This window comes from Manis javanica, chromosome 4, assembly GCF_040802235.1.
Source record: "Manis javanica isolate MJ-LG chromosome 4, MJ_LKY, whole genome shotgun sequence".
Taxonomy (NCBI): Eukaryota; Metazoa; Chordata; class Mammalia; order Pholidota; family Manidae; genus Manis; species Manis javanica.
In genome coordinates, this window is record NC_133159.1 from 2,063,440 (window position 1) to 2,087,718 (window position 24,279).

The 24,279-nt window shown below is 62.6% G+C and overlaps 1 protein-coding gene across 12 annotated transcripts in view; it reads right to left on the reverse strand.

Moving 5' to 3' along the window:
* MEGF6 (multiple EGF like domains 6) overlaps positions 1–18,988 on the reverse strand; it is an 86,866-nt gene extending 67,878 nt beyond the window's left edge. For 4 of the 12 annotated variants that reach the window (XM_036999703.2, XM_036999702.2, XM_036999707.2 and 1 more), the window contains exons 1-3: positions 18,655–18,984; positions 15,642–15,776; positions 11,268–11,377 (exon numbers count right to left, since the gene is read on the reverse strand). In XM_036999703.2, the coding sequence (XP_036855598.2) occupies positions 11,268–11,377; positions 15,642–15,776; positions 18,655–18,764 (355 nt within the window). In that variant the 5' untranslated portion in view covers positions 18,765–18,984. Of the gene's footprint in view, positions 1–11,267; positions 11,378–11,843; positions 11,930–15,641; positions 15,777–18,654 lie in introns of those variants that run through there. The other 8 variants (XM_036999712.2, XM_036999706.2, XM_036999705.2 and 5 more) reach the window with 5 other exon arrangements.
* Positions 18,989–24,279: the final 5,291 nt, after the last annotated feature.

Sequence of the window (24,279 nt, forward strand, 5' to 3'; positions counted from 1 at the left end):
GGGTGCACATGTATGTCTTGCAAGGCAAGGAGGGAGGGCCAGGCGGGGTCTGTGGGAGGAGGGCAGAGGGCGGGAACAGCCCATAGCTGAAAAGTTGCTGAGAACTGGGCTGAGGACCCTGACTAGAAGCCCTCAGGCTGGTCCCACCGAGGAGGGGTAACCAGCCCAGGTTAGGAGGGGAGGGAGGGAGGGTCCAGGGCAGCAGGGACCAAGGCTGGGAGGGGCTGGCTCCCCACCTTCTCCAGAAGAGACCCCCTGCTCCCAGAGTATCCCCCCACCATGCCTTGGGGTGCTAATGAGCCCCTCTCAGCACAAGGCCATTGTGTGGGGTGGGGAGGAGACAGCTGGCCTAAGCAGCAGGGGCTCTGAGAGGGGAAGGGCAGGTCCCCTTGGGGCCCCACAGTCGCAACTGCCTGCTGGCCCCACACAGCAATACTCCAACCCAGCTGGACCAGGTACCTCCCTGGGTTGGGGGGGTTCAGCACCAATATTTTTGGCCTGGCAGCCACCACCCTCACATCCCTACACCCAGGAGGACGAGGCCAGGCAGGTGGGCAGTGGCCTGTGACCCCAAAGGCCTGGCCCTGGGTCTGGAGGCTTCAGGGGTGCTCGCTGGGTGAGTGGGTGCTCTGAACAGGGCCCTGTACCCCAACACACTCCGTGCCTGGAGGGACCCATGGGTTTGGCAAGCTTATGTGCCACTGACGGCATTCCCACCAGGAGCAGAATGAGAAGCTCCAGGTGGTGAGGGGACCCCCAGGGGGAGGGACGCCTGCCAGGCACAGAGTCCAGGCAGCCCTCTGGGCCGGACGCTGGGACTCATGGGGAAACTGAGGTACAGAGACATGCAGTACATGCCCCGAGTCACACAGCCAGAGGGGAGGGACCAGGCTCCAGGACTCTCCGACTTAGCACCAGGGGCCTGGAGGACCAGCCCCGCCCAGGGACAATGCTCCTTCCTGCTCTGGTCCCACAGCCTCGGCCGCTGTCGGTCTTGGAGGGACACCCCCCAGACGGCCCTGCGCTCAGCCCGCACTGGCAGCCTGAGGATGCGTCCTGCATGGGGCCGGAGTCGGGAGCTGCTGCCTGCAGGTGCTGCAGGGGACGGGGAAGAGCGGACGGCCCTGGGCCCCAGGCAAGTCCTCGGGCCGAGCAGCTGCGGGGTCCCAGGTGCAAAAGGCCTGGTGCTGTTGATGGGGGTGCACTTTTACGAAGAAAGAGAAGCCAGCTGTGTTTATTTTCACATCTTAGAGAGGTTTTCACTGACCTGAGAACATCCTGCCCCAAACAGGCGAGATGGCCAGCCCTCACTTTCCACGCCAAAGTGCAGAGCCAAATCCCTGACCAGAGCAGGCAGGGTGAGCTCGAAGGCCAGGACAACCCTGGTCTCCTGCCAGGGCTGACGTCAGTCACTGAGGGCCACCCTCGGCTGGAGCCGGCCACAGGCTTGCTGCACGGAACTCAGACAAGCCACTCAGATTACTGTGTGAAGACGAGGGCGGGGTCATTTTGGAGCACACGGCAACTCCTGCTTCCCCATCAACACCAACAGTGTCACCATCCGCCTAGAGGCTCAGGACAGAAACCCGGGACCCGTCCCGCACCGCTGCACCACTCGCCCCAAGTCCAGTCCAACGCTGGGCTAGTCGGCTCCCCACCCAGTGTGACCTGAGCACACCCACCTCCCTCCACTGCCAGGGCCACCATGCCCACAGAACCACCATCAGCGCAGATGTGCAGGCCTGCAGACACCCCCCAGCTGGCCCTTGTTCACACTCCTGCCCGGCCACTTTTCCTACCGACAGCCAGCATGATCTTTTACGACAGAAATGGAACCGCAGGGTCCCCAGAAGAAAACCCTTCAGCAGCTTCCCATGGACTTGGCACAAAGCCCCCAGCCACCATAAGCCTGCTAATCAGGCCCTGCGGCTCTCAGCCACCATCGGCTTGGACAGCTGGTCCCTTCCCCAGACGTCACCTCCCTGGGGAGCCTGCGTAGGCCCCCAGACACACCGACGCCACGGCACCTGCTGCTCCCACCTCGCCTCTCCAGTGAACCTAAGTACTTAATGCTGCAGGCTTCCTGGGAAAGGGCACCGCGTGCATCCTGACTGCCTTTGTGTTCCTCAGCGCTGCCGACACACCTCGAAGGCACTCGATGGACTCTGTTAGGTGGGTGGCTGGATGGGCAACCCTCCAGGCAAAGCTGGAGGTGACGGAGGTACGCTTCAGGAAAGAGCAAGGGCTTGGGATCCAAGACGGGGGGCACCCAGGGCAGCGTGTCCACAGAGACGGGAAAAAATGAAGCAAATTGCACAAAGCTATGCCCCAAAGCAAGGAGGGCTCCTGGTGGCCCCGAGACATGGGGTGCTGGAAAGTTGGGGGTGCCAGAGGGAACCCTGGGACCAGGGCCTGCTTGGGCAGCATGAAGTGACGCTGTGCATATCCCACCCACAGCAGGAGTGAAGCGTGGGCAGGCCAGTCACCCTGTACAAAGTGACAGGCAGAGATGTGGGTGCCTGAGCAGAGCCCGGCATGTCCAGTCCTGCATGATCCCATCCTCAGCCAGGAACCCACCTGGGACCTGCCCCCCTCATGCCAGGAGCATGCAATGGTCAGGGACGCCCTCCGGCAGCACAGCCCACCCCTTCCCACGGGCAGAGAACCAGCAGACCAGGGCAGCCCTGCCCAGCCCCCAGCGCACAGCAGTGACACTGTCTCGCCAGAAGGACAAGCACCCCAAAGAAGCCCCCAGTGGTTGAGGGAAGACAGCACAAGGCCTGGAAGAACTCACTCCCGAAGAGACAGAGCCCCAGCACCAGACCAGCTCGGAAAGCAGGGTGTCTGACCTCCAGGAGGGAGGGCACCACGTGTGGGAAGAGGACCACGTGGAAAAGCTGGAAATGACCATTGCAAACCCTCAATGCTGGGGTGTTTGATGAGGCTGGATGGATACTTTGCAAAACAATTTAGAGGGTCCTAAGTAACAAATTTGTTTTACGCTTAATATTAGTTACTTTTTAAATGAATGTTTTGAGCACCTAGTATATGCCAGGGTCACAGCAGGGGTCTGCATGGAGACCCATCCCTGTAGCTGTCGGCATTGCTGGGACCGCACCCCCAGGACCACAGCCGTGACCTCGGAGGGCCAAGCAGCTGGAGGGAAGGCTGTCTACACGACTGCCCTGCCGCGAACCCCCACAACTCCCAGATGCCCACCCCAGACACCTCACCAGGACAAGGCAGCGTGGGTCCTGGAGACACATGCTCACGCCCCAGTTTTAATGTTAACAGTTGGTTAGAACTTCGGGCTAAGCTCCATGACAGGTGATTTGCACGCATCAAATGTAATCGTTTCATCGACCTCCCACCGTCGGAGTTCTTCCCTCCGCACCATCACCTCCCCTGAGCCGGACACACACCACCCCAGCAGCCTGCGTCCGGCCCGCCCGGGTGTCCTCGCCCACAATTCGAATGCAAAAGGAGGGCCATCTCCCTCGGCGGCATGCGGACGCTGACCATCTGCCAACCTTCCCAGCTTCCCTGACCAGGCCTTTGCTTCGGAGTGGGGCAGAGCAGGCCTGCCTTCTCCCCAGAACCAAAGGCTAGGAGGGCCCTGAGGGGTGTCCAGTCCCAAGGGTACTCTGAGAAGGTCTGGGTACAGGATGGCAGATTTAAGGACCAGAGTCCTGGGGGGGGCAGCATGGGGGCATCTGCTGTGGCATCTTCATGCCAGCCACTCTCCATTGGTGTGAGAGTCAGGGACCACCTGCACGTGGCTGGGCCTCAAGCAGCCCTGCCCAGGCTCAGGCAGCCGGACAGTGCGGGTTCCAGAGGGGGCCACCCGCAGAGGCCGGACTCCACTCCTCTCGCTGCTCGGTTTCCGCAGGTGAGATCGGCCGCTCCCTGGAATGGCCGTTGGCTCTCCCCAGTGGCCATCGGGTGGAAAGCTGAAGTGACCCCAGGTGGGGCAGGTGTGACCCAAAGCTTCCCCGGTTGGCCAAGCACCCACCCTGCAGGCTGTGGACACAAGGCTGAGGCCACCAAACGGGCACGGGGAAGCAGCACGAGCCGTCTCCCAGCCCGCCCTGCGGGTGAGTGCTCGCCAGAGTCCCTGGCACCTCTGCCACGTGTATCCTCACAGCGGCATGCCTGTGCACTGCTGGGGGCTGAGGTCGTATGCTGATGAGGCCCGCAGGTGACCTCAGCATCCCCCTGCACCCAGCGCTGGATTCTCAGGATTTTCCAGGTGGAGCCTGGAGGTCCCCCCCTGGAAGCAGCCCTTCTCTCTGGATCTCGGCTCCTCAGATGTAACCGGGGAGCAGCCCAGCTCCAAGAGGCGGTGGATGTGAGGACTCAATAAATCAGCCACAGGGCTTGTGGGGCAAACCGGCTCTTACTCCAGGGGGGCAGCCCTGCGGTCTGAAGACTGGTCCCCAAATCCTGGCCCGGGAGAAAGAAGCAGGCACACTCCTGCATGGCTGGAGCTGGCCAGGCCAGCAGAGGGGCTTTCAGGGGTTTATGCTGCCCAGCCGGGGTGTCCAGGAAATTCCCAGGGCCCGCCAGAACACCTCACAGGCACAGGACAAGGCGGAACCCCAAGAGGACACGTGTACCCCAGCACCCCGCCTGGGAGGCCGGCACCAGGCAGTCAGGCCCAGGACCAGCGAAGAGCTCCTCAGTCCACCTTCCTTGGAAGCATTTAGGGGTCGAACGATGCCGGGCGTGACCGTGCGGACTGCAGGGGTGTTGGGGAGGACAAAGCTGAGCCCAGGGCCCTGCAGGGCAGGCCGGTCAGCTCCAGGTCACAGGCAATCCGCCCTGAGGCCCAGGGCTGGCTCTCACCCAGCGAGGCCGCCCAAGACGTTGACAGAGCAGCCTGTGAGCTTCCCCCTACGGTGCCCAGCACGCAGATACAGGCGGCCACGGCAGGGAGGCCACTTCCCTGGGAGCCCAGGGGACAAAGCAGGCCCTGAGCGCCTCCTGCTCTGCTGTCCCTGTGGCTGCCACCTACAACTGCCAGCCTTCCGATGCTGGCTGGGGGCTGGGGGCCTGGACCACATGCTTCCCCCCCAACCTCCTGCCCCACCAAGTGGGTCTCAGGAGGCTGGCCGAGCTCTGAAACCCCCATAATAGGGGGGCAAGCTGGCCACACCAAGTCCATCCACGGGAGAGGTGGGAAGCCCGAGGCCATGGATCCCAGGCCTGGGGTCCTCCCCAGGCTGCTGAGCTCTGCCTGCCGCTCCTCCTGCCCACCACACCCAGCTACCCGAAGGCACCCAAGGCAGGGACTGTGCACCCGGACCCCTCCCAGAGAGCCGGACCCGCACGGAGCTCTGCCTGGCCCTCGGACCAGGGCACAGATGACAGTGGCATCTGCAAATCTTATCACCTAAGTTCCCGCCACGCCGTAGACCCCGTAGTGGGAGGCTTGGGGTCCCATCACAGCGACTCTCCAGAGCCCACCCAGGAACCAGAAACAAACTGACCTGCAGCAACTGCTACACGGATGTGTGACACCCCACCCGACCCATCCTTCCGCTAAGGCCGCGGAGTGAGCCTGGGTCTGGATGGCCACAGCATGGAAGCCTGCGTAGGTCTTGGCCCCGAGCGTAGGGTCCATGTGGGCAGGCTGGAAGACCACCACCTCACCCCCACACCTGGCCCACCCCAGGCATCCTGAGGACCCCAAGGGCAGCCTGGGCTGGGAAGGGGAGGGAGAGGGGGAGGGCCACGTGGCCAGGATTGTGAGTGAGCACACGCGACAAGGTGCGTGTGTGAGCATGCACACGTGTGGGCATATGTCCTGGAGCGTGAGCATGTGAGCATGTGTGACCGTGTGCACATGGATATCAGAGCAACAGAGAGCATGAGCCTGCGCCTGTGCGAGAACCCACGTGCATGGACACATGTGTGAGAGGCTGCTGTGGGTGAGCTCAGGTCTGGGTGCACAAGTGGGCATGGGTGTGCAAGTGTGTGCTGGGCACAGGACCATTCAAATCTAGATGTGACTCCACAATTTGGAGAGCCAGGGGGTCTGGGGTCACAGCAGACATGCCCCGTCCCCAGCAGTGCTGAGCGTGTGTGTCCACACTGAGGACGGGAGCCAGCACACCAGCCGGCGAATTTCCCTGCTGGGTGTGGGGCTGACGTGCATCCAGATGGAAAAGGAAGGGCAAATGGCAGAGGCAGGAAGGCCAAGGGCGGCCCTCCCAGGCTTCCACGGCAGCCTTCCACAGTGCCTGCCCAGCCGTCCCACCAGCCAGGCCCGGAGCCACAGGGTCACAGAGGGGGCAGCATGGACCATGAGGCAGGGTGGGCCTGCAGGGGCGCCAAGCCCAGATGCAGGGCTGCATCCAGAGGGCCCCTGGTCCCGGCCAACCCCAGATACGGGCAGAGGGCAGCCAGCACAGCCTCCCCGCCCGTTCCTGCAGCAACACATCAGATCCCCCCTACTGACGTGAGCCCCTTGCAGGCCACACATTTTTCCCGACAGCCTGGCATCTACTGGGCAGCAAGACAGCAGGCGTGACCAAGAGGGTCTGGGATAGCGGTGGAGAAAGCTCTGGGTGGCCAGGCTGCGGTGTCCTCCCCAGACTGCGGTCACCTCTGGGGGTCTGCTCTGGAGTCAGGGACCGTGCTGCCCCACCCACCTGCAGCACACAGGTCCTGGGGCCTTTGTGGTCCTGAGACCCCAGCCTTCTTGGAGACACAGCCATGGCCAGTTCCCACTCCATCAGCAAACCCCAAATCTGACCGCTTCTCACCACTGCTCCCTGATCAAGGCCACCCCCCACCCCATCTGGGCCATCTGAGATGTCTGGCCTCTGCCCTCCAGAGACTGTGTCCCTCCTCTGCTCAGGCCCTGCACGGGCGCCCTGTCCTTACAAGGGCCCTGGGACCTGCCCCCCTGCGGTGGGTTAGATTGTGTCCCCCAAAGATTTGTGTCCACCCAGGACCCCCCAGTGGGATCTTGTTTGGAAGTAGGGTCTTTGCAGGTTGACCAAGCTAAGGATTGCACCCACAGCAGAGCAGGGGTCCCATCCGCAGCGAGGTCCTCATGCAGGCAGAACGGGACATGCGGGACACAGGCCACGTGACGACCCGCGAGCCCGGGGTGATGCCGGGGGCAGCACCCCCAGAAGCGCCAGGCCACAGCAAGGACCCTCCCCAAGGCCTGCGGGGGGTGCACGGCCCTGCCGGCACCCTGATTTCAGACCTGGGGTCTCCAGAGCTGAACAGGGTCGATCTGAGCGATTTGAGCCCCGCCCCCTCCCACCCGGCCCCGCCCCCACTCTCTCTCGGGCTTTTCCCAGGACCTGGCACAACACTGCCTGCTTTCTGCGTGTCCCCTGCTGAAGAGCACGAGTCCTGTGGAATGGGGACCGGTACCTGTGTCTGCCACTGCCACCCGCCCACGCCCAGCACAGCGCTGGGCCCTCCACCCTGCTGGCCCTCCGTGAGGTTTGTCCCTGGGAGCACGGGCATCAGGATCCCTCAAGCTGGTTATTGCTTTCTTTGGCTTTGTTGTTAACTTTTCCTTCTTTCTAAACAATTAGTTGGGGAACAGACACAGCACAGAGCACATTAGCATATTAAAGGCCCTGAGAAGTCCTGCGAATCGGAACCTGCCTAGCTGTGCTTTATCCAAAGCCTCCTGGTCCACAGATTGATTCCCTTTCCCGGAGCTCATCCCATTCCGTGGGGCTGGTGTGGCTCCCTGCACCTCCCCGGACCCTGCCTTCCTGCCCAGGCCTCTTCAGATGGACAAGGCCCACCTCACAGCAGGTGAGAGCAGGAGCTGGTGTGTCCGCCACCCGGTCTACTCGGTGGGGGGCCGGGAGCAGGGCCAGGGACCTCCCCTCCACCTTCAGGGAGCGGTTTGATGGGGGGCCCACGGTGACTGCGGCTGAAATATCACAGAGGGTCCAGGCAAAACCTGTCTCCCGACTGGAAAAACATGGAACTCAGAGAGCGGCTGGGCGGGCAGGGCTGACAGGAAGAGCCGAAGGGGTCGGAGGCCCCAGCACCCACAGGTGGGCGCGCAGGCCCTGGGAGCCCCCTGGTCATTGGGCTTATGCCACACCCCTTTCTTTCCAGTCACTTCCAGGTCACAGGCTCTGTGCGTGGGTCTTGGAGCCACACCGCCAGAAGCTCCCTGTCATTCTCCCCACGGCTCTGTGCCACAAACACCACCAGGCCCTGACTTTGTCCAGGTCACACCAAAGCAAGGGAATGTCACATTGCTGGCGGGTGGGGCGGAGGCCAGCCTGGTGAGCAGCGCCCCAGCTGTCCTGCCCGGCCTGACAGCCTCTCCAGCCCTCTGGCTGCAGAGCCTGGACGGGGAATGAGGGAAGGTGCTGGCCAAGTCGGGGGGTGGGGGGGGAAGGCACTAGGAGGGGTAGTAGGGGGGTGGAGGCGGGAATCCTGACCTGGGCTCCCCTCTGCTGGGAGAGGGCGCCTCTCCCACACGGGGTCCGCCACCATAGGCTCCATGTGCTCAGGGGCTGGGAGGGCCCTGACCCAGCCGTGGCACCCTGCACGCAGGGAGGAGGGACAGAGGCAGCCACCCCAGACTCTCACCTGACCCACTGAGGCAGGGCTTCCCGGGGGCTCACACGGGGCAGGTGGTGGAGGGCCCTCCAGGGCTCGGCTCAAGGCAAGAAGCACACTCCCCAGCAGAGGGGCAGCCGGAGGGAGGCTCCTGCGCAGCACCCCCTTCCTTGGCCGCCCCACCAAGCTCCCCTCTGCGTCCGTGTCCCCTCCGTCCCCTGCCACCCTCACTTCCTCCTGTTCTGGGCCCCAGCCAGCCCCCTGAGCCCTCCCAGCCCCTGCCTTGCTGGCCTCCTCTACCCAACCCCAAGCTGGGGCCCCACGGCTCTCCACCGCCCCGTCACACCGGAGGCATAGCAGCCTCGCCTAGGACCGGAGCTGCCCCTGGGCGGGAGTGGCCCTGCACAGTCTCCCTGAGCCCCCCCGGGGTTGGCAGCTGAGCAAACCCCGAATGAATACAGTGAGAAAATGAATGAATGAATGAACAAATCGACAGTGGCTGGCACCCCTCCCGTGCCCGGGGCCAGGACTCCAGGCACATGCACCCCCACGAGCCCCCTACTGCCTTCCCTTCTCATGCTGGCAACTCAGACACGGGAACAAGCGAGTGTCCCCAAAGGCCAGATCACAGGCTCTTCCTGGATAGTTAGAACAAACAAATAAAAGCCAAATACATAAATCCATAAATCCTGCACTAAAAATGAATTCTTAAAAATAAACAACAAAGAAGGCAGAGCCTCAAGCCCAGGACACACAGGCAGGTTCTGTCCATGTCTCCCAGCAGCCAGGACCCTCCCCTGCCATTGCCCTCCCAGGCCTGCCCCCAGCCCAGCTCCTCCAGCTCTGCAGGGGCAAGGCTGCCCCCTGGAGGGTCCCAGCCCAGGTCCGGGTGCTGAGGAACTGCAGAGGTCAGCTCTGCCACCCCCCCTGCTGCCCAGGGCTGTGGCCCCCCCTGGCTGCATCCCCCTCCTTCCAGAGGACACCACGGCCCAGCCACCTCGTCCTTCATGGCCCCCCCACAGACATAGCTCAAGGGCAGGCCCAGAGCTCAGCAGGAGCCGGACAGGGATGACAGACGCACAGCCCCAGGCCCGGCAGACCCATCCCGAGGCGGCCCCTGTTCCAGGGAAGCCGGCACGTGGGCTCCTCTCCGCAGCGGGTGGAGGCCCCGGTGGCCCCCGGGGTCTGACCGCCCTTGGCCCTGCCACCCCTCACCCTACCCAACTCTGGAAGATCACTCCAAGACCCAGGGGAGACCAAGAGCCAGCAGACCCCAGGCCAGGGGTGCAAGGCAGACAACAGTGGGAACGCGCTGTGCAAACCTCGAGCTGCGCACTGGCTCCCCTCCTGAGGGAGGGGTGCACACATCCCCGCCCCGCCAGCCCAGGAGGCCAAACCCAGAGAACCGCACCCCGGGCCAGCCATGAGGTCGCACACCCACGTCCCTCCCCACAGGCCGTGCTCTCTCCCGCAAGCCCCAGTGCCTGCCTGACCGCTAAAGCCACCTTTGGCAGGCCTGAGGGACCCCCCCTTGGAGTGGGAACCCTGGGACCTTGGCTCTGATGTCGGCCCCGCATCCCCACTCAACAGTCCCCTTTGTTTCCCAGAAGAGAAAAGGGCTCACATCAGCCCCTGGAACCAGAGAGCCTCGGATGGCGGGGCTAATGCTGGGGCCTGGGATGCCCCACCCAAGGGTGCGCTGGCATGTCCCCGCCACTGCCTCCCCTACCCGTGGGTGGCCCTGAGCCCCTTCCCCCTCTTCCTCCAACACTCTTACTTGGGAGATTCATTAGCTGCCCTGGGAAAACACCTCTGCCATCCTTTTCTGTCCCCTTATCCCCCTGGAGTTCATGGGCATCTCCAGCCCCGTTTCCTGTGAGGACTGCAGCAGAGGCGGGCTGGAACACGACCCCTCAAGTCCAGTTCCTGCCTCCATCACAGAACAGCCAACCTCATCTAGCCCCCAACACAGGGTAACCGAGAACCCAGCCACCGCCGCGGCAGGACCCCGTCCCTCTCCTCACGTCACCAGGTGCCACGGCACAGCACAGGGGAAGCCAGACCTCTGGGCCAGGCTCTCCAGGGGAGGGATGCTGACTCCTCTTACCCAGGCAGCCTCACCTGCCCGCCCAGTTGTGCACATGCCCACCTGTGCCCAGTGCTGCTCCCCTGATACCTGGGGGCTCCCCCTCCCTTGCTCTGCCAGGACATGGGGGTCAGGAGAGAATAAGGACAGCGATTCATGTGCCATTCAGCAGACAAGTCTGAGGCCCAGGGCGCTGGTCAGTAGGAGGCGGGGGGCAGGGGGCGGGGGGCATGGGGGCCGAGGGCCCAGTGCCCAGCACAGGCCTTCCTGGGAACACGGTAGGCAAAGGACAGGCAGGCGAGGGGCCACGCTCCCCAACAGTGACCCTGAGCCCGGCTCAGAGGCATCTGAGCCCAGTGACACCAACACAGGGCCCCAGGCGACCCTCAGGCCCCTCCCAGAGCCAGGCACGGGGTGCCCGGGGTCACGGCCCCTGCCAGCCGCAGTGCTGTGGGGCTCGCTCCTTCTTCCTTCTAGGATCTTGTTTAATAGCCTTCGGCGAGCGGTGGCTGGACACCAGGCCCGCGAGTCTTAGGTGCACAGTGGGGACTCCCACCAGGCAAGGGAGGGGCCGCGTCCCGCCTCCTCCTGGGCGCAGGTGGGAGTGCGGGGTGGGCACGGTACTCACGGGAGAAGCAGCCCTGGTCGCCGGGCTGCTGGCTCCACCCTGGGCAGCACCTGAGCACGGTCTGGGCCTCCATGGTGTACACCTGCCTGTAGCCCACGTAGTATACGATTCTAGACAAGAAGGGAGAAGGGAAGCGTTGACTGAGCACAGGGCCGTGGCATTTCCGCTGCTGCTTGGGGCCCTCGCCCATCCCTCCCCAACCACTTCTCCCACTGTCCCCATTTCAGGCTGAGCAGGTTGGGGTTCAGAGCTGATGGAAGGCAAGGGTCCTGAGCGAGGGGCAGCAGGGTGGGCACAGGGCCACACTGGCTCTTTTCCCCAGGCCATTTTCGAGGGTTTGGGGTTCTGGCCTAGCAGAGAACAAGCATAGGAAGCCACGGACCAGCGGAGGGCTCCAGGCTGTCCCCTCCCCAAATCCACAGGCTGCCCCAGGCCATCTGCACCACCAGGCCCCTAGAAGCCTGACAGCTCGGGGTGCCCTCAGCAAGGTGGTCTGCCCACCACCAGCCTCCGTCCCGCCCCCCTGGCATCGCTGGCCCCCAGAGAGCAGGGCAGTCTCACCTGCCCAGGGCTTACCCTGCAGCCCCAAACCTGCGGCAGCGGCCAGGGTGGGAGGCAGAGGGTGCCCTGGTCCCACATGGCCCCATTTCGGCCACACCCAGCACCCCAGGGCTCCTACACCCTGTTCCTCTTTGGCTGGGCCCCCGATTTTGGAAGGATCTGTGTCCCTCCAGAAAGCTCTGTTTACAGCAGCCAAGGATCTGACCCTGGTGACCCGCACGGAGCTGCACAGGCTGCCCTCCCCGCCCTCCCCTCCTCTCCCCTGCCCAGATAACCTCCACCCCTTACCTAGTGGGCAGCCAGCAAGACTGCTGGCTACCTGCCCTGCGCAGGCCCCGTGTCCCTCACTGCTTGTACTGGCTGAGCAGCGTCCCCCCGGATCCATGCCCTCCTGGAACCTGTGGCCTTATCTGGCCACAGTGTTTGCAGATGGAATCAAGTTGAGGCCAATCTAGCCTGCGGGGTGTCGGGGGGCCCCTAACCCAATGACTGTGTCATTGGAAGAGGGGCGTTTGGAGACTGACACACAGGTGTGAAGGCCACGTGAGCTCCGAGGCAGAGGTCAGCAATGCAGCCAGAAGCCAAAGGGGGCCAAGGACTGCCCGCTGTCGCTGGAGCCTCCGGGAGGACCAGCCCTGCCTGCCCTGCGGTCTCAGACTCCCGCTCCAGGATGACAGCAGAGGAAACGGCTCTTGTCTGAAACCACAGCAGCCACAGGAAGCTCACACAGGACCCCATGCTCGGCACCTGCCCCCAGGTCCCTCGGCAGTGAGGGCCCTGTGATGACAGTGACAGGGCTGGTTGTGGGGGGGCAGGAGGGAGGAAGAGCAACAGAAAGAATGTCCTCACAGGAGAGGAAGGAACAAACAGGGCCGCCCCACAGCCTTCAGGCACCCAACTCCCAGCCCCCTGCTCTCTGTGGGACTGTGACCAGGGCCTGGCCAACAGCCACAGGCTCAAGGGCCCTTGAACCCCTGGGAGTGGCCCAAGGGCCTGCACTGCGTCTCCAGGTAACAAACACCCTCCTGGCTTGCCAGGGCTCAGCCCTTGGGAGTAGGGGGAAGCCTGTGGCCGCCCGGGGGACCTAGACCCCACAAATAAACAAGAGCCCTTCCTGGAAGCATGAGTGTGTGCACGCACACTGCACACAGCTCAGGACAGCTTTGCAAAATCCCACTTTGGCAGGACATGAAACCGCTCGCCTGGGGAGAAGCGGCCGCAGCGGACGTTTGGCAGAGCAGTGTTTGGACCCTTCCATCATAAATATTTATCCCTCTCCCGGGCTACGTGCAGCTCCTCGTGGTCACCGGAAGATGGGGCGACAGGCCCATCTGCCACCCTCCCCTGTGCCCCCCTAAAACTTGAGACCCTTGGAGAGGACAATCAGCCTGCAGCTCCCACAGGCCCCATGAGCCCCTGCCCTCACTCCCCTGCCGCTTACACTGGACACAGCGGATGGCTCATTCCGGCTCCAGCCACAGCGGAGAAGCCGGTTCACGGAGGGGCTGACAGGTGACGTGGCTACTGGGCTGGCGCCCACTTCTCCACCTTGCGCGCATGGGCCTGGTGGGAGGGGCTCCGTGGGGGCTCCAGGCTCTGTAATCCAGGCGTCCCCACCCTCCTCCCTCCCTCGTTCCTTCCTTCCTTCCTTCCTTCTAGTGGACCCCACCCCGCAGAGAGCAAAGGGCCCTTTATGCAGCTGAGGGGGCTCCCCCAGCCTGGGGCGGCCTGGGCTGGCTGGCGGGCTTGTCAGAGAAACACCCCTGATGTGCTCAGAGGAGAAGTGACATCCACCCGGGAGGGTCGGGGGCCAGGGCCGGCTCCACAGGGGTGCACAGAGCATCAGAGGGCCTCCGAGGTGCTGGCCCAGCCTTGACTGCAGCCAAGGGACATCTGGAGGAGGCATTTGGCGAACATCCCACGGCCAGCAGGGTGGGCTCATCTGAGGGCAATGCAGGAGGGGTCGCGACATATCAGCCATGCGGGAAGCCCCCCGGAAGAGCAGGGAGGCGGGCCCGGCACGCTGGTGCAGGCTGCAGGCAACCCGCAGGGCGCAGACAGGCTGTGAGGCTCTCGTTCTCCGACCGGCAAGAGCCTGCGCAGGGTGGGCAAAGAGCGGTCCCAGCCGCATCCCACCCAGGCCGGGCAGACGGCCACCTGCCCCCACCCGAGGCCAGGGGCCTGCACTGCTCCTGCAGATCGCAGAGGGGGCTCAGCCCCCTCGCACGAAGAGGAGCCCCAGATTCTGCTCTGCACGCAGGCCTGTCCTGAGCCTTCCCAGGAAACCAACAAGAACACAGGCCCCCTAGACAGGAACCATGGCAGACCCTGTCCCCACCACACACGGCCCGGATGGTGTGGCCCTCCCTGACAGCCAGGCCTTCCCTGCCAGGGGGCTGACAATACCCAGCCAGTCTGGACACGCTGCTCCCGCCCTGCCCAGGCCAGCCTGGGGACAGCACACAGGGAAATCGTCTGCCTGCCAGCTGCGGGGAGTCCCCAGCACGGTCACTCACTGTAGTCTCCAGTCCCGAGGCCACAGGGCTTCTGGCTGCTCCCAGGAATAGCACCCTTCACCACGCACTGCTGGGGAGCACGCAGCCAACGTGACCTCATTCCCATTTTATTAGCACGCACACATCTGCACATGCGTGAAGGTCCGGAAGGACAGACGGCCGAGTATGCATCTCGGGGGCACAGGGGGAGCATTTCTCAGCCCCAGCCCTCCTGACATTTGGGTGGGCTTCTTCGTGGTTGAGGGCCATCCCCTGTGCCATAGGATGTCCAGCCACATCCCTGCCCTCCACCTGCCAGCTACAGAGGTCCCACCCTCCCAGTTCACCCAGCACAACAGAGGCTGTCTCCAGACATTGCCAAGGTCCCCGGGGAGGGAGCCCAATGGGAACCGCTGTCAGAACCACTGTCAGAACTGAGCTGTACTTTCCTCCTTCCTGAACACATATGGTACAGCAGACAAACATTTTAAATGAAAAATGCACCGCCCAGGGACAGGCACAGCAGGTTCACGCCCCACATGGATGACACCGCACAGCTGGTCCCCACAAAGACCTTGCTGAGAAGCTGGACACCACACCCTATCTGAGGACTCGTTGCTACCTTCCCTCCACCCAACCTGGGAGCAGCCACCAGCTTCCAGGCCGAGGGGTTACCCAAGCTAGCTGCCCCCCACACACACCCAGCTTTGCAATCAGGCAGATTCCAGAACCCCAGTCTATAAAAAGAGAAGAGTCATACAAAGGCTCTCCTTAATTTGATTTTGAAATAAAATATTGAGCAATAAAAAATTTCACACAGACTTGGGAACGAGACAAAAGAGGTCTCCAGCTGGGAACTCGGCAGGCCGGGCACCCCTTTTCACCCTCCTGCACAGCCAGCTCCCCTCCCCCTCGGGTCCCCACCTCCCTCATGAGACTCCCCCTCTCCTGTGGTGCAAGGTCCTCAGCCTCCCCGACACAAACACTGCCGCCCTGAAGGGGTGTCCACCTCCCCCACACGATTCTCTGCTCTCCTCAGAGCACCCCATCCCCTTAGGTACCCCATTCCCTAAGGGTCCCCGACCCACCCATGAAGGCCCCATGAGCAGTACTACCGTATGGGAACTGCTTCCATGCTGGCCTCCCCTCTAGGAGGGTGTGAGAGGCCCTGACCTCAGATGTGGGCCTTGGGGACTGCTGGTGGCCCTGGGGCCAGGATGGCCGCCTGCCCTGGCCATCCCACTCCTGGGCAACGAGAGCTGCTCTGCTGTGAGCAGAGCCCCACTGCCACACCAGACCCCTGGGCCCTGCCACATACCTCCGCTCGTGGCCGACACACCAGGCCTGCCGCCCACAGCCCGGCTTCCATAGCGGCACGGTCCGGCTGAAGGCCCGCACGCAGGGCAGGCGGTGGCCCACCAGGGTCAGCTCCTGCTCAGCACACACATGCGGCCTGAGGCAGAGGACAGACAGTCAGTGCCCCAGCCACCACAGCTGGCACGCCTGCCCTCCTGCATGCCTGCCCTGGGGAACCCAGCCATTGGGGTGGGGCCCAGACCTGTGGCCAGGCCCCACAGCAGGATGCCCACCCGGCGCCTACCCAAGACCCACAGCAGGTGCAGGCTCGCAGGGACAGGAGCTGGAGGAGAAAGCATCTGAGCACCCTGCTGCTCCCTGCACAAGGGACCTGAGGTCTGTGGGAGCAGCAGCAATGACCCTGGGTCCATGTGACCGTGACTCTTGGCTCTCCCCGTCCCAGCCATCTGGGCCTCAAAGCTGTGCCCTGAGCTGGTCCAGCTGGGCCCACCGCTGAACAGGAGTTCGCTCAGGAGGACAAGCAGAAGGAGCAAGGTGTGCAGGGGGGCACCCCGGGAGCATGGAAGGGTCACAGCCAGCTTCGGGGGACCAGCATCCCCTGCGATCGCAGTGGCTCCCTAGCACCCTGAACCCACACAGGGCAGCATACAGACAACAAACATGCCAAGCTCAGAAGAGATTTGTGCAGCTCTGAAACTCCCTGACGGTGAGCAGGCTCCTGGATGCCCAAGGCAGCCTCGGCCTCAGGGGATGGGGCCCTTCCAGAGTCGGGGCCACTGGGTCCAAGAGCTACTTGTAAGGCAGGACTTACGCTTGGATGGGCGAGGTCAGCTCACCTAACTGCCTCCCAAGCACAGGCCATTTTCCAAATGCAGCTGCCAGGGGCACCCCGGCCCCCAGGGGTGGACATCTACCACAGATGCAGCCTTGGACCATGCGGGTCAGGACTCTGGTGCCTGGGGACATTGTCTCCCTGTGCCCAGACCCTGCTCCCATGGCCCCGCCAGCAGCCCTGGGCTGGCCCCATGTGCAGCCAGCAGTCATTCTAGGCCACAGGAAGAAAAGCAAGCCATTCTTCCTCAGCAGCAGAAATGTACTTTTGAGGCATAAATAAGTGAATACATACGTGCATGCTGAGTGGTTTTAACTCAGCCACAGTGGGCTGAATAGGCAACCATATTGCTCCTGCAGGTCCACAAGGGTGCCCAGAGCATCTGATGCTGTGAATAGGTGGGACCCTGCCTTACAGCACCCCTGCCCAAGCCCAGAGGCCCAGCCGGAGGTTCAGGAACACTGGCCCCAGAGGGTGGGGCTGCACGTGCCAGGCCCTGCAGGCTCGCCAGAACCCCACTAAGGGAGGGGAGGCAGGGAAGCACTTTCTGGGACCCTATCTGCTCTGCCGTTCTGGGGTGCAGGTGCACAGAGCACATTCTGGCATCTCCAGGAGCCCACCATTTTCCACCTCGCTGGGGACAGCTGAAGGGTGCACCCCACGAGTCATTCAGCTGCCAGGCATGCCCACTGTGGCCCTACCACATGTTGGGACCAGCACCAGGCGCTTACCAGACCCACAGACTGGGGAAAGTGTGTCCCTAGGTGTCACAAAGCTCAGCGCGAGTGGGGCAACTGGAGAATAGAAGCCGCAGGTAGCTAGGCCAGGTGAGGGGCCCCTGAAGAGGAGTGGGTGCAGCCTTGAAGGAGCCCGGGGTTTGAAGAGCAAGGAGAGAGGAGGCTCGGGGAAAGCACGAAGCAGAACAGATGGGGATCTCATGCAGCCCGCTCACTGCTGATGCAGTTTTCCCCAGGGGGGGAACCTCACAAAAACAGGCCTTTGGCTCCACTCCCCCAGGGCTCAGGGAAGGGGGCCAGGAAGGGCGACCTGCAGTCTCCACAGCGCACGGGGCAGAAGCCCCTTCTTAAGAGCGGAGCTCTCCGTCCTCATCGGCTGAGCAGCTGCCCACCAGACTGGCACCCGGGAACACCAGGAGCCTGGGCCCCTGGAGGCCCCAGGCTCACCATGCGAAGAACAGGCAGGCTGAAGGGTGGAAAGCCCCTGTGACAATCCCTGCTGACGTTGGGGCTTCCCTCCAACAAACTCAGTTCCCTGGGATCACAGAGGAATGCCCAGTAGAAGTCAGCGGAGGGTCCGGCCAGAGACTCGGGCACACACATTTCTGGACACAAGGGCCCCCACCCCAGAGACCGTGCTCCTTTGAAAAGCCACAAGGAAACTTTCCTCTTGGAGTAAAGCAAGACTTAGAGCAGGAGTCCTAGAGGCGTGGGCTTGCCCACCCCCGTCTCTGCCTGGAAGCCAGTCGGCTCAGTCCTTTGGGGCCAGGTGCACGGAACCCCCTGGGGGTGTGCCGGACAGGCAGTACCCCCAGCCTGGGCTGCTCCACCACCCTTCTGCAGCCCCGCAGGCACCCTGCAGGAGTCCCGGGCTGGGGGCAGTGGGCAGGCTTCCTGCCCCCTCCTCTGCCCCTCCCTTCAGCACCAGTTTTCCTTTGAGGCCAACACTAGGGCGGATTTGCTGTTTAAGAGAGACCACTAAACAACCCATTGGGGAATCAGCTTTCAAAACTGAATTCATCTCGCCTGCCTCCTGACCCTCTCTTCCTGCCCATTCTGGTATTGAATTCCTTCTCCTGCCTCTCAGCCCCAAAGCACATGTGTTTAACACATTCTTGGAGGGGCCCCCTGTCTGGGCACAACCCGCCCCTGCACAGCCCCCCCACCCCAAGGAAGTGGGAAAGAGCTGCTTCCTTCCTGCCTGCTCCGAGCCGGGCTCCCCCGCCAGCCTGTGCCGGCAGGGACCTGAATTGCCTCACCTCAGCCGGCGTGCAGAATGGGCCTGAGCGCCAACGCACGGTGCACACCCAGCCCCTGACCCTAGTCTCTTACCACCCCCTCCCCAGTTATGGCAAAGAGCGCACCGCTCGCAGGGCCCCAGGGACAAAGCCGCCCAGGGGCCCGGTCTCTGGACGCCCCGCAAGCCCTCCGGTCCCCGCACTCACATGTTGGGCTGCAGGCTGAGCAGAGCGCCCGCTGGCACGGCGGGGAACAGCAGCGCCAGGGCCAGGGCCACCGCGCGGCCCGCCGCCCTCGCCTCGGGAAGGAAAGGCATCGTGCCCGCGGCCCCGCGCCGGGCCCCTCCTGTCCGCAGTCACAGGCGGCCCCGGCCGGCCCTCCGAACCGCCGCCTCCACGAGCGCCATGGCCCCGGGCTGTGGGCGCACAAGGCGCAGCCACAGGTGCCCGCGCACGGTCCCACCGCAGGTCGCCGCAGGTGCGGAGCGTCCGGCCTCCCGCCCGCGGCCTGGGGTCAGCGCCAAGATCCAGCGCCCGGTGCGCCCCGCCCGCCAGTGAGCGCGGAGCTCCGCGCGCTGGAGGCCCGCCCACCCTGGCCACGCCCCGGCCCGGACCCCTGGCATGGCCACGCCCCCGTCGACCCCAGCCCGCCCCCGCCCGGACCCCCGCCCCTCCCAGGCCCCGCCTCCAGCCCGCCCACAGCCCCGCCGGGGTCCTCACCCCTGGTCCCCGCCACCGTCCCGCCCCGTGGTCCCGTTCGCGCGCCCCACTCCCCTCCGGCTGCAAACCTCAGCTCCCGCGCGAGCTGAGTTCCCCACCCGACGGGGCGGAGCGGTCGCCGGCTCCCAGACCCTCCCAGAGCCCTGTCCTCCGGGCAGCCCTCAGCCCTCCGTCCCCGTAAGTCCCAGCAGGAACCGGCTTGGGCTTGTCCCCGCGGAGCTCCGTCGGTCGCCCGGCACTCCACCCGCGCCCTCGCCAGGGGCGGGCAGAGGGGCTGGTCGCCTCCGTGGGCCTCTGCGCACTTCTTTGGCCCCCACGTGGTTGGTCACCCACCACCCTCCGGGCGTCTTTATTCCTACTCTGTGCAGTTTTTGGTCCGTGGCCTGGGGTTGGGGGCGCCCTGCTCCCCAGAGGAGGTCCAGAGCAGGGGTCTCTCTCAAGAGGACTTACTTCCCTCCCTTTAAACAGGCTTGGTTTGGAATTCACTTACTCCGGGGGGTCGTGGGGTTGCTGGGGCAGGGACAGTCCCTTTGGGAGGTTCTTGAAGAGCAGGGGGAAGTGCAGGCTGAGTGGGACCAGACGAGGGGCCAGGAAATAGGCCTCCCATTAGTCGCATGAGGTTTGGGGAGGCAAGCCCCAGCTGGGCCCGCTGCAGAGGCTCACAGACGGTCAAAGCCGGCAGGGGCTTTCTTGGGGCTTCCCCTCCTACACGTCACGTGGTCCCGGGTGACAGGAAAGGCTTAACACCACCCCTCATGGAGGTCAGGAGCCCCTGGCCAGGAGCTTGGGAGGCAGGGACCCCTAGCTGTGCAGAACAGTGGAGCTGCAACAGAGATCTCCCCACTATTTATCCTGCCCCCCCATTCCAGCCTGGAGGGTTATAGTCATCTTAATGGGGGGTCCCTGTCAGGCCAGCCCTGCTGTCACCCTGCTATACAGAGGGGGGCTGCACCCCCAAGATGCCAGCTTGCAAACAGATCTGGGGGCCAGACATGGGGACTGGCTCTGGAGACCTTCACTAAGCCCCATACACTGCTGCGTGTTAATCTAGGAGAACCATGAAGTGCACAGAGCAGCCGGGAGCCAGTGAGTGTGACGGCCCCAGAAGGGTGTCAGCGTGACCTGCTGCAGGAACAAAATGCCAGACTGGCTGCTTGCACCATGCGGCTATTTCTCAGGACTCTGGAGGCTGGACCCCAAGGTCAAAGTGCTGCCAATTTGGTTCCTGCTAAGGACTCTCTGCAGGGCTTGCGGACGACGCTTTCCCCTGTGTCCTCCCGTGGTTGAGACAGACAGACAGACGGAGCATGCTCTTCCCCTTCTAAGGCACCAGCCCTAGCGGATCAGGCCTCACCTCTGTGACCTCACTTCTTAATCACCTCCTGAAAGATCCCACCTCCCAATAGTCACACTGGGAGTTAGAGCCTCACCAAATGAATTTGGGGGCACACAATTCAGTTCATTGCTGGGTGATTTCACTGTCCTCTGAAACCCCAAGCACTGGTTGCTACCCCCACTCCCTGAAGCCCACCCTGCTCAGTCTCACCCTTCAGCCCCTGGCTGGGATCACAGCAGGGGGCTGGCCCATGCTCCTCCCGGCCCCCTGCCGAGGCCCGCAAGCACCCCACATCCATATGGGGATGAGCTAGGGTACATGTGAGTGTCTGTGAGTCTCCCCCTCCCTGAATGCCTCCCAGTGGATCCTTGCCCTTCCCATCTTCACACCATCGCCCACCTCTCCTGAGCAGCGCTTGGCAAAACGTGGGCACTGGGTCACCATGTGCTGATGCAAAGGACACCTTTACAAGCGCTCACCCACTTCGCCAGGGAATCCCGTCCAACCGCGGACGGTGGCACGAGGGCAGCTGTTTCAGAGAATTCTCCAGCTTCTTGGAGGAAGAAGGAAAAGATCTGGGTGGATCCTGTGGGTGAAAAAGGAGGCTGCTGGGAAGGGATGTCCAGCGGAGCCTGAAACCTAAAATGTGGGAGCTCCCTTCAAGAAATAAAGATAAGTTATTTTGCTAATTTTACAAAAACACAGGACCTGTGTGCACACCCCAACCCCTAGCCCGCCCCTAGCTTGAAAGGGCTTTATTGGGGCTGTGGTAATCCACCCCTGCCCACCCCAGGTCCTGGGCACCAAGTTCAGCTCCCAGGTGAACAGTCTAAAGGCAGGTGCTAGGCAGGCAGGCAGGTGGGAGGAAGGTGAACGCTTCCTGCTGGGAGTCCCTGTGGCTAGGACACCTGCCCACCCAGCCCCATTCGGGGGTCCTGTGCCCTTCCTGCCACCGCAGATGCCTGGCAAAGCCAAGCCCCCTCATGCAGACTGCATCGCGGACACTCAGCCCTGCAACCGTGTGGCTCCCCCTGAGGTTCTCCCTGCCCAGCCCGAACCCTGCGGGCAGCAGCCAAGCCTCCAGCTGCTTACACTCCCATGTGGCTTCCCGTACGGACAATAGGCGCACCACCAGGGCTGTGCTTGGAGTTGGCATTTGAAACAAGCAGTCAACCTGTACACATGTCTAATGTACTTTCACACACAGATGTAACGCAGATCTCCTCTAGTGATCAGACTAAAGGGAGCACAGCTATTCCCTGGGCACCGCCTACTTTTGTGCATTTTCCCAACAAAAGGGACAGTGGGTGAGGCTTGCCAGTGCCTTCCTGGTCTGTGGTCTCAGTTTTAATGTGGTTGATGGTGCTTCCAGACAATACCAGCTTTTAATTTCACATGCTCAAGTGCACAGTTATTTTTTAGTTTAAATAGCTTAAATTTTTTAAAAAGTGGTTCTTCACTCTGTTGTTTTCTCCATCACTTAGAAATAAGCACAACACTTAGAAGGATCAGGAATATGTTCTTTATTAACATTTTTTTGCGGGTATTTATTTACATGGAAGTTACCCTGCCCTACACTGGGCACGGAGACTGCATGGTTATTCAGTGGCCCCAGTGTCATTAGCTGCCAGCCTTCCACTGATGGGACACAGCATCTGTCCTTGGGCGTTTGAGCTGACGCCCCCACCCCCACCCTGGGCTTCGCCCCTGCCCTGCGCCAAGGCAATGAGGAAGTGGCCTCATCCTCAGGGGGCCTCCTGACCACAGGCTCAGGGGACTCCGTCCACATCATGCCTTTATGTCTCCCCCAGGTGTAGACTGCTGATTCTCATCCATCATTCTCCCAGGGGACTCAGGAGTCACATTGTCCCGCTCCTTGCACTGGACATTTTACTGGCACTGCATTCCACGCACACGTTTGGCCAGAAGAGCTGACAGGCACGGCTTTGCGCGCAGGATTCCGGTGACAGGCGCTCTGCTGTGGGGCACTGCCCCCTGGTGCAGGAGGGGGGAAGTGAAGCCCTCTGCTCCCTGTCGGCCAAGGCTTCCGACCCCCACGGAGCTCAGCCTGGAGCTCTGGACAGGCGTGGGCCGCCTCGGGCTCAGACCCCAGCTCGAGTTTCCATCCCGAGGGCCCTTAGCCAAATGGTAGCAAGACGCCCACTTCCACCTTGGGATTCACCGACTCCTCCTCCTAGGTACTCACCGGTTTGGTGTCCTGATCCCGGTGTTTGCGGGTGTCAGACACCGCATGGAAGGCACCCACACTCAGACCAGGAGGACCCTGAGCAGCAGTCCCCACTCCCCCTGGTCCCACCCGCCACACGCCTTGGACAGGGTCTCACACAGGGCGTCAGGCCTGAAGTGGAGCTTCAGCTAATCCAGGGAGAGGAGAGACTGCATGTCCCTTTCACATTTGGCCAAATCACCATCTAGCTTGTGTGAAAAGAATTCTCAAAAGGCTGCTTTTCAATGTTTTTGTCTCTTTCTCTGCCAGAAATGATAAAAATAGCCTTTGGTCCACAGGAAAATAATGGGGGCTCACCTGACCAGCGTGGCCTCATGTCCAAAGCAAACCGCTTCCTCCCGCCTCCCCAGGGCTGCTCCCCTCCTGCAGTACTGCTTCGGTCCCGCAGAGAGTAGGAAAAGGGGGTTGCATGGACAGGGGTCCACACAGCCTTCTGAAGCCCCCCCACTAGCATGACTGGCAGTCCAAGACAGGATGCCAGCGACCTGTCCGACTTTTACAAGCGCTTCAGCTGGCAGGAGAGAGAACGAAAAATTAGGGACAGAGGCATCTGCAGGCGCTGGGGTGAAAGCGCCTCGGGGTGCAGAGGTGACCCTAATCAGCACCATTCCTGGCTGGAGCCAGAGGCAGGGGACCCTCTAGGTAAAGATGTATGGCACCTGAAACCCTACACCAAACGATTTGCCAGTAAAGCGGGAAGGCTTCGGGTTGCTGGTTCGGGCATTCATTTCTAAACCTCCACACTTGAACCAGAAGAGAAATTAAAATCAAAGAAGCAATCTGCACAGGGCAGGACAGGGGATCTGAAGCAGACCCGGCTCAGGGCCCCTCTGTTGACCAGCCATACGGCCCTGGACAGGCCTGTGCCTTGCGTGTGGCCCTAGACGAGGCATGGCGTCTGTCTGCCTTGGTCTGCGTGGGAAACACTAGCAAAGTGGCACCACTGAAGCTGGTTCACACTCAGCCTTTGAGTGGACAGACCCATTACGCCGGGTCAGCAAATGCGGCTGCAGTTTCCTGTCCCAGCTGGGCCCACACCCCACTGCAGGCCCCTACCCTTTACCCCATCCCAGCCCTTTCTACCCAGGAGGTTGGGGGCAGCATCAAGGAGGGCGTGAGGTCCAGAAATGGTGCCAGGGTGTTTTAGATCGCCTGCCAACTCCAAGAGCAGAAAAGCCGGCTCCTCCTGCAATGGTGCCAGGTGTTGGGGTACAGCAGTGTTGTGGGTAGACCTGTGTTTCCCCAAAATATATGCCCAAGTCCTCGTCCCTGGTACCTGCAAATGTGACTGGATTTGGGAAAGGAGTCTTTGCAAATATAATTAAGGATGTCAGGATGAGACCATCCTGGACTTATTTACGGTGGGCTGTAAACCCCATGACAAGTGTCCTTACAAGAGAGAAGAGAGGGACACACAGGGAGAAGGCCAGGTGGCCACATGGAGTCAGAGGTCAGGGTGATGCATCCACAGGCTGAGAAGTGCCCGAGTTAGCGGCAACCGCCAGAAGCTGGGAGGGAGGCCAGAGAC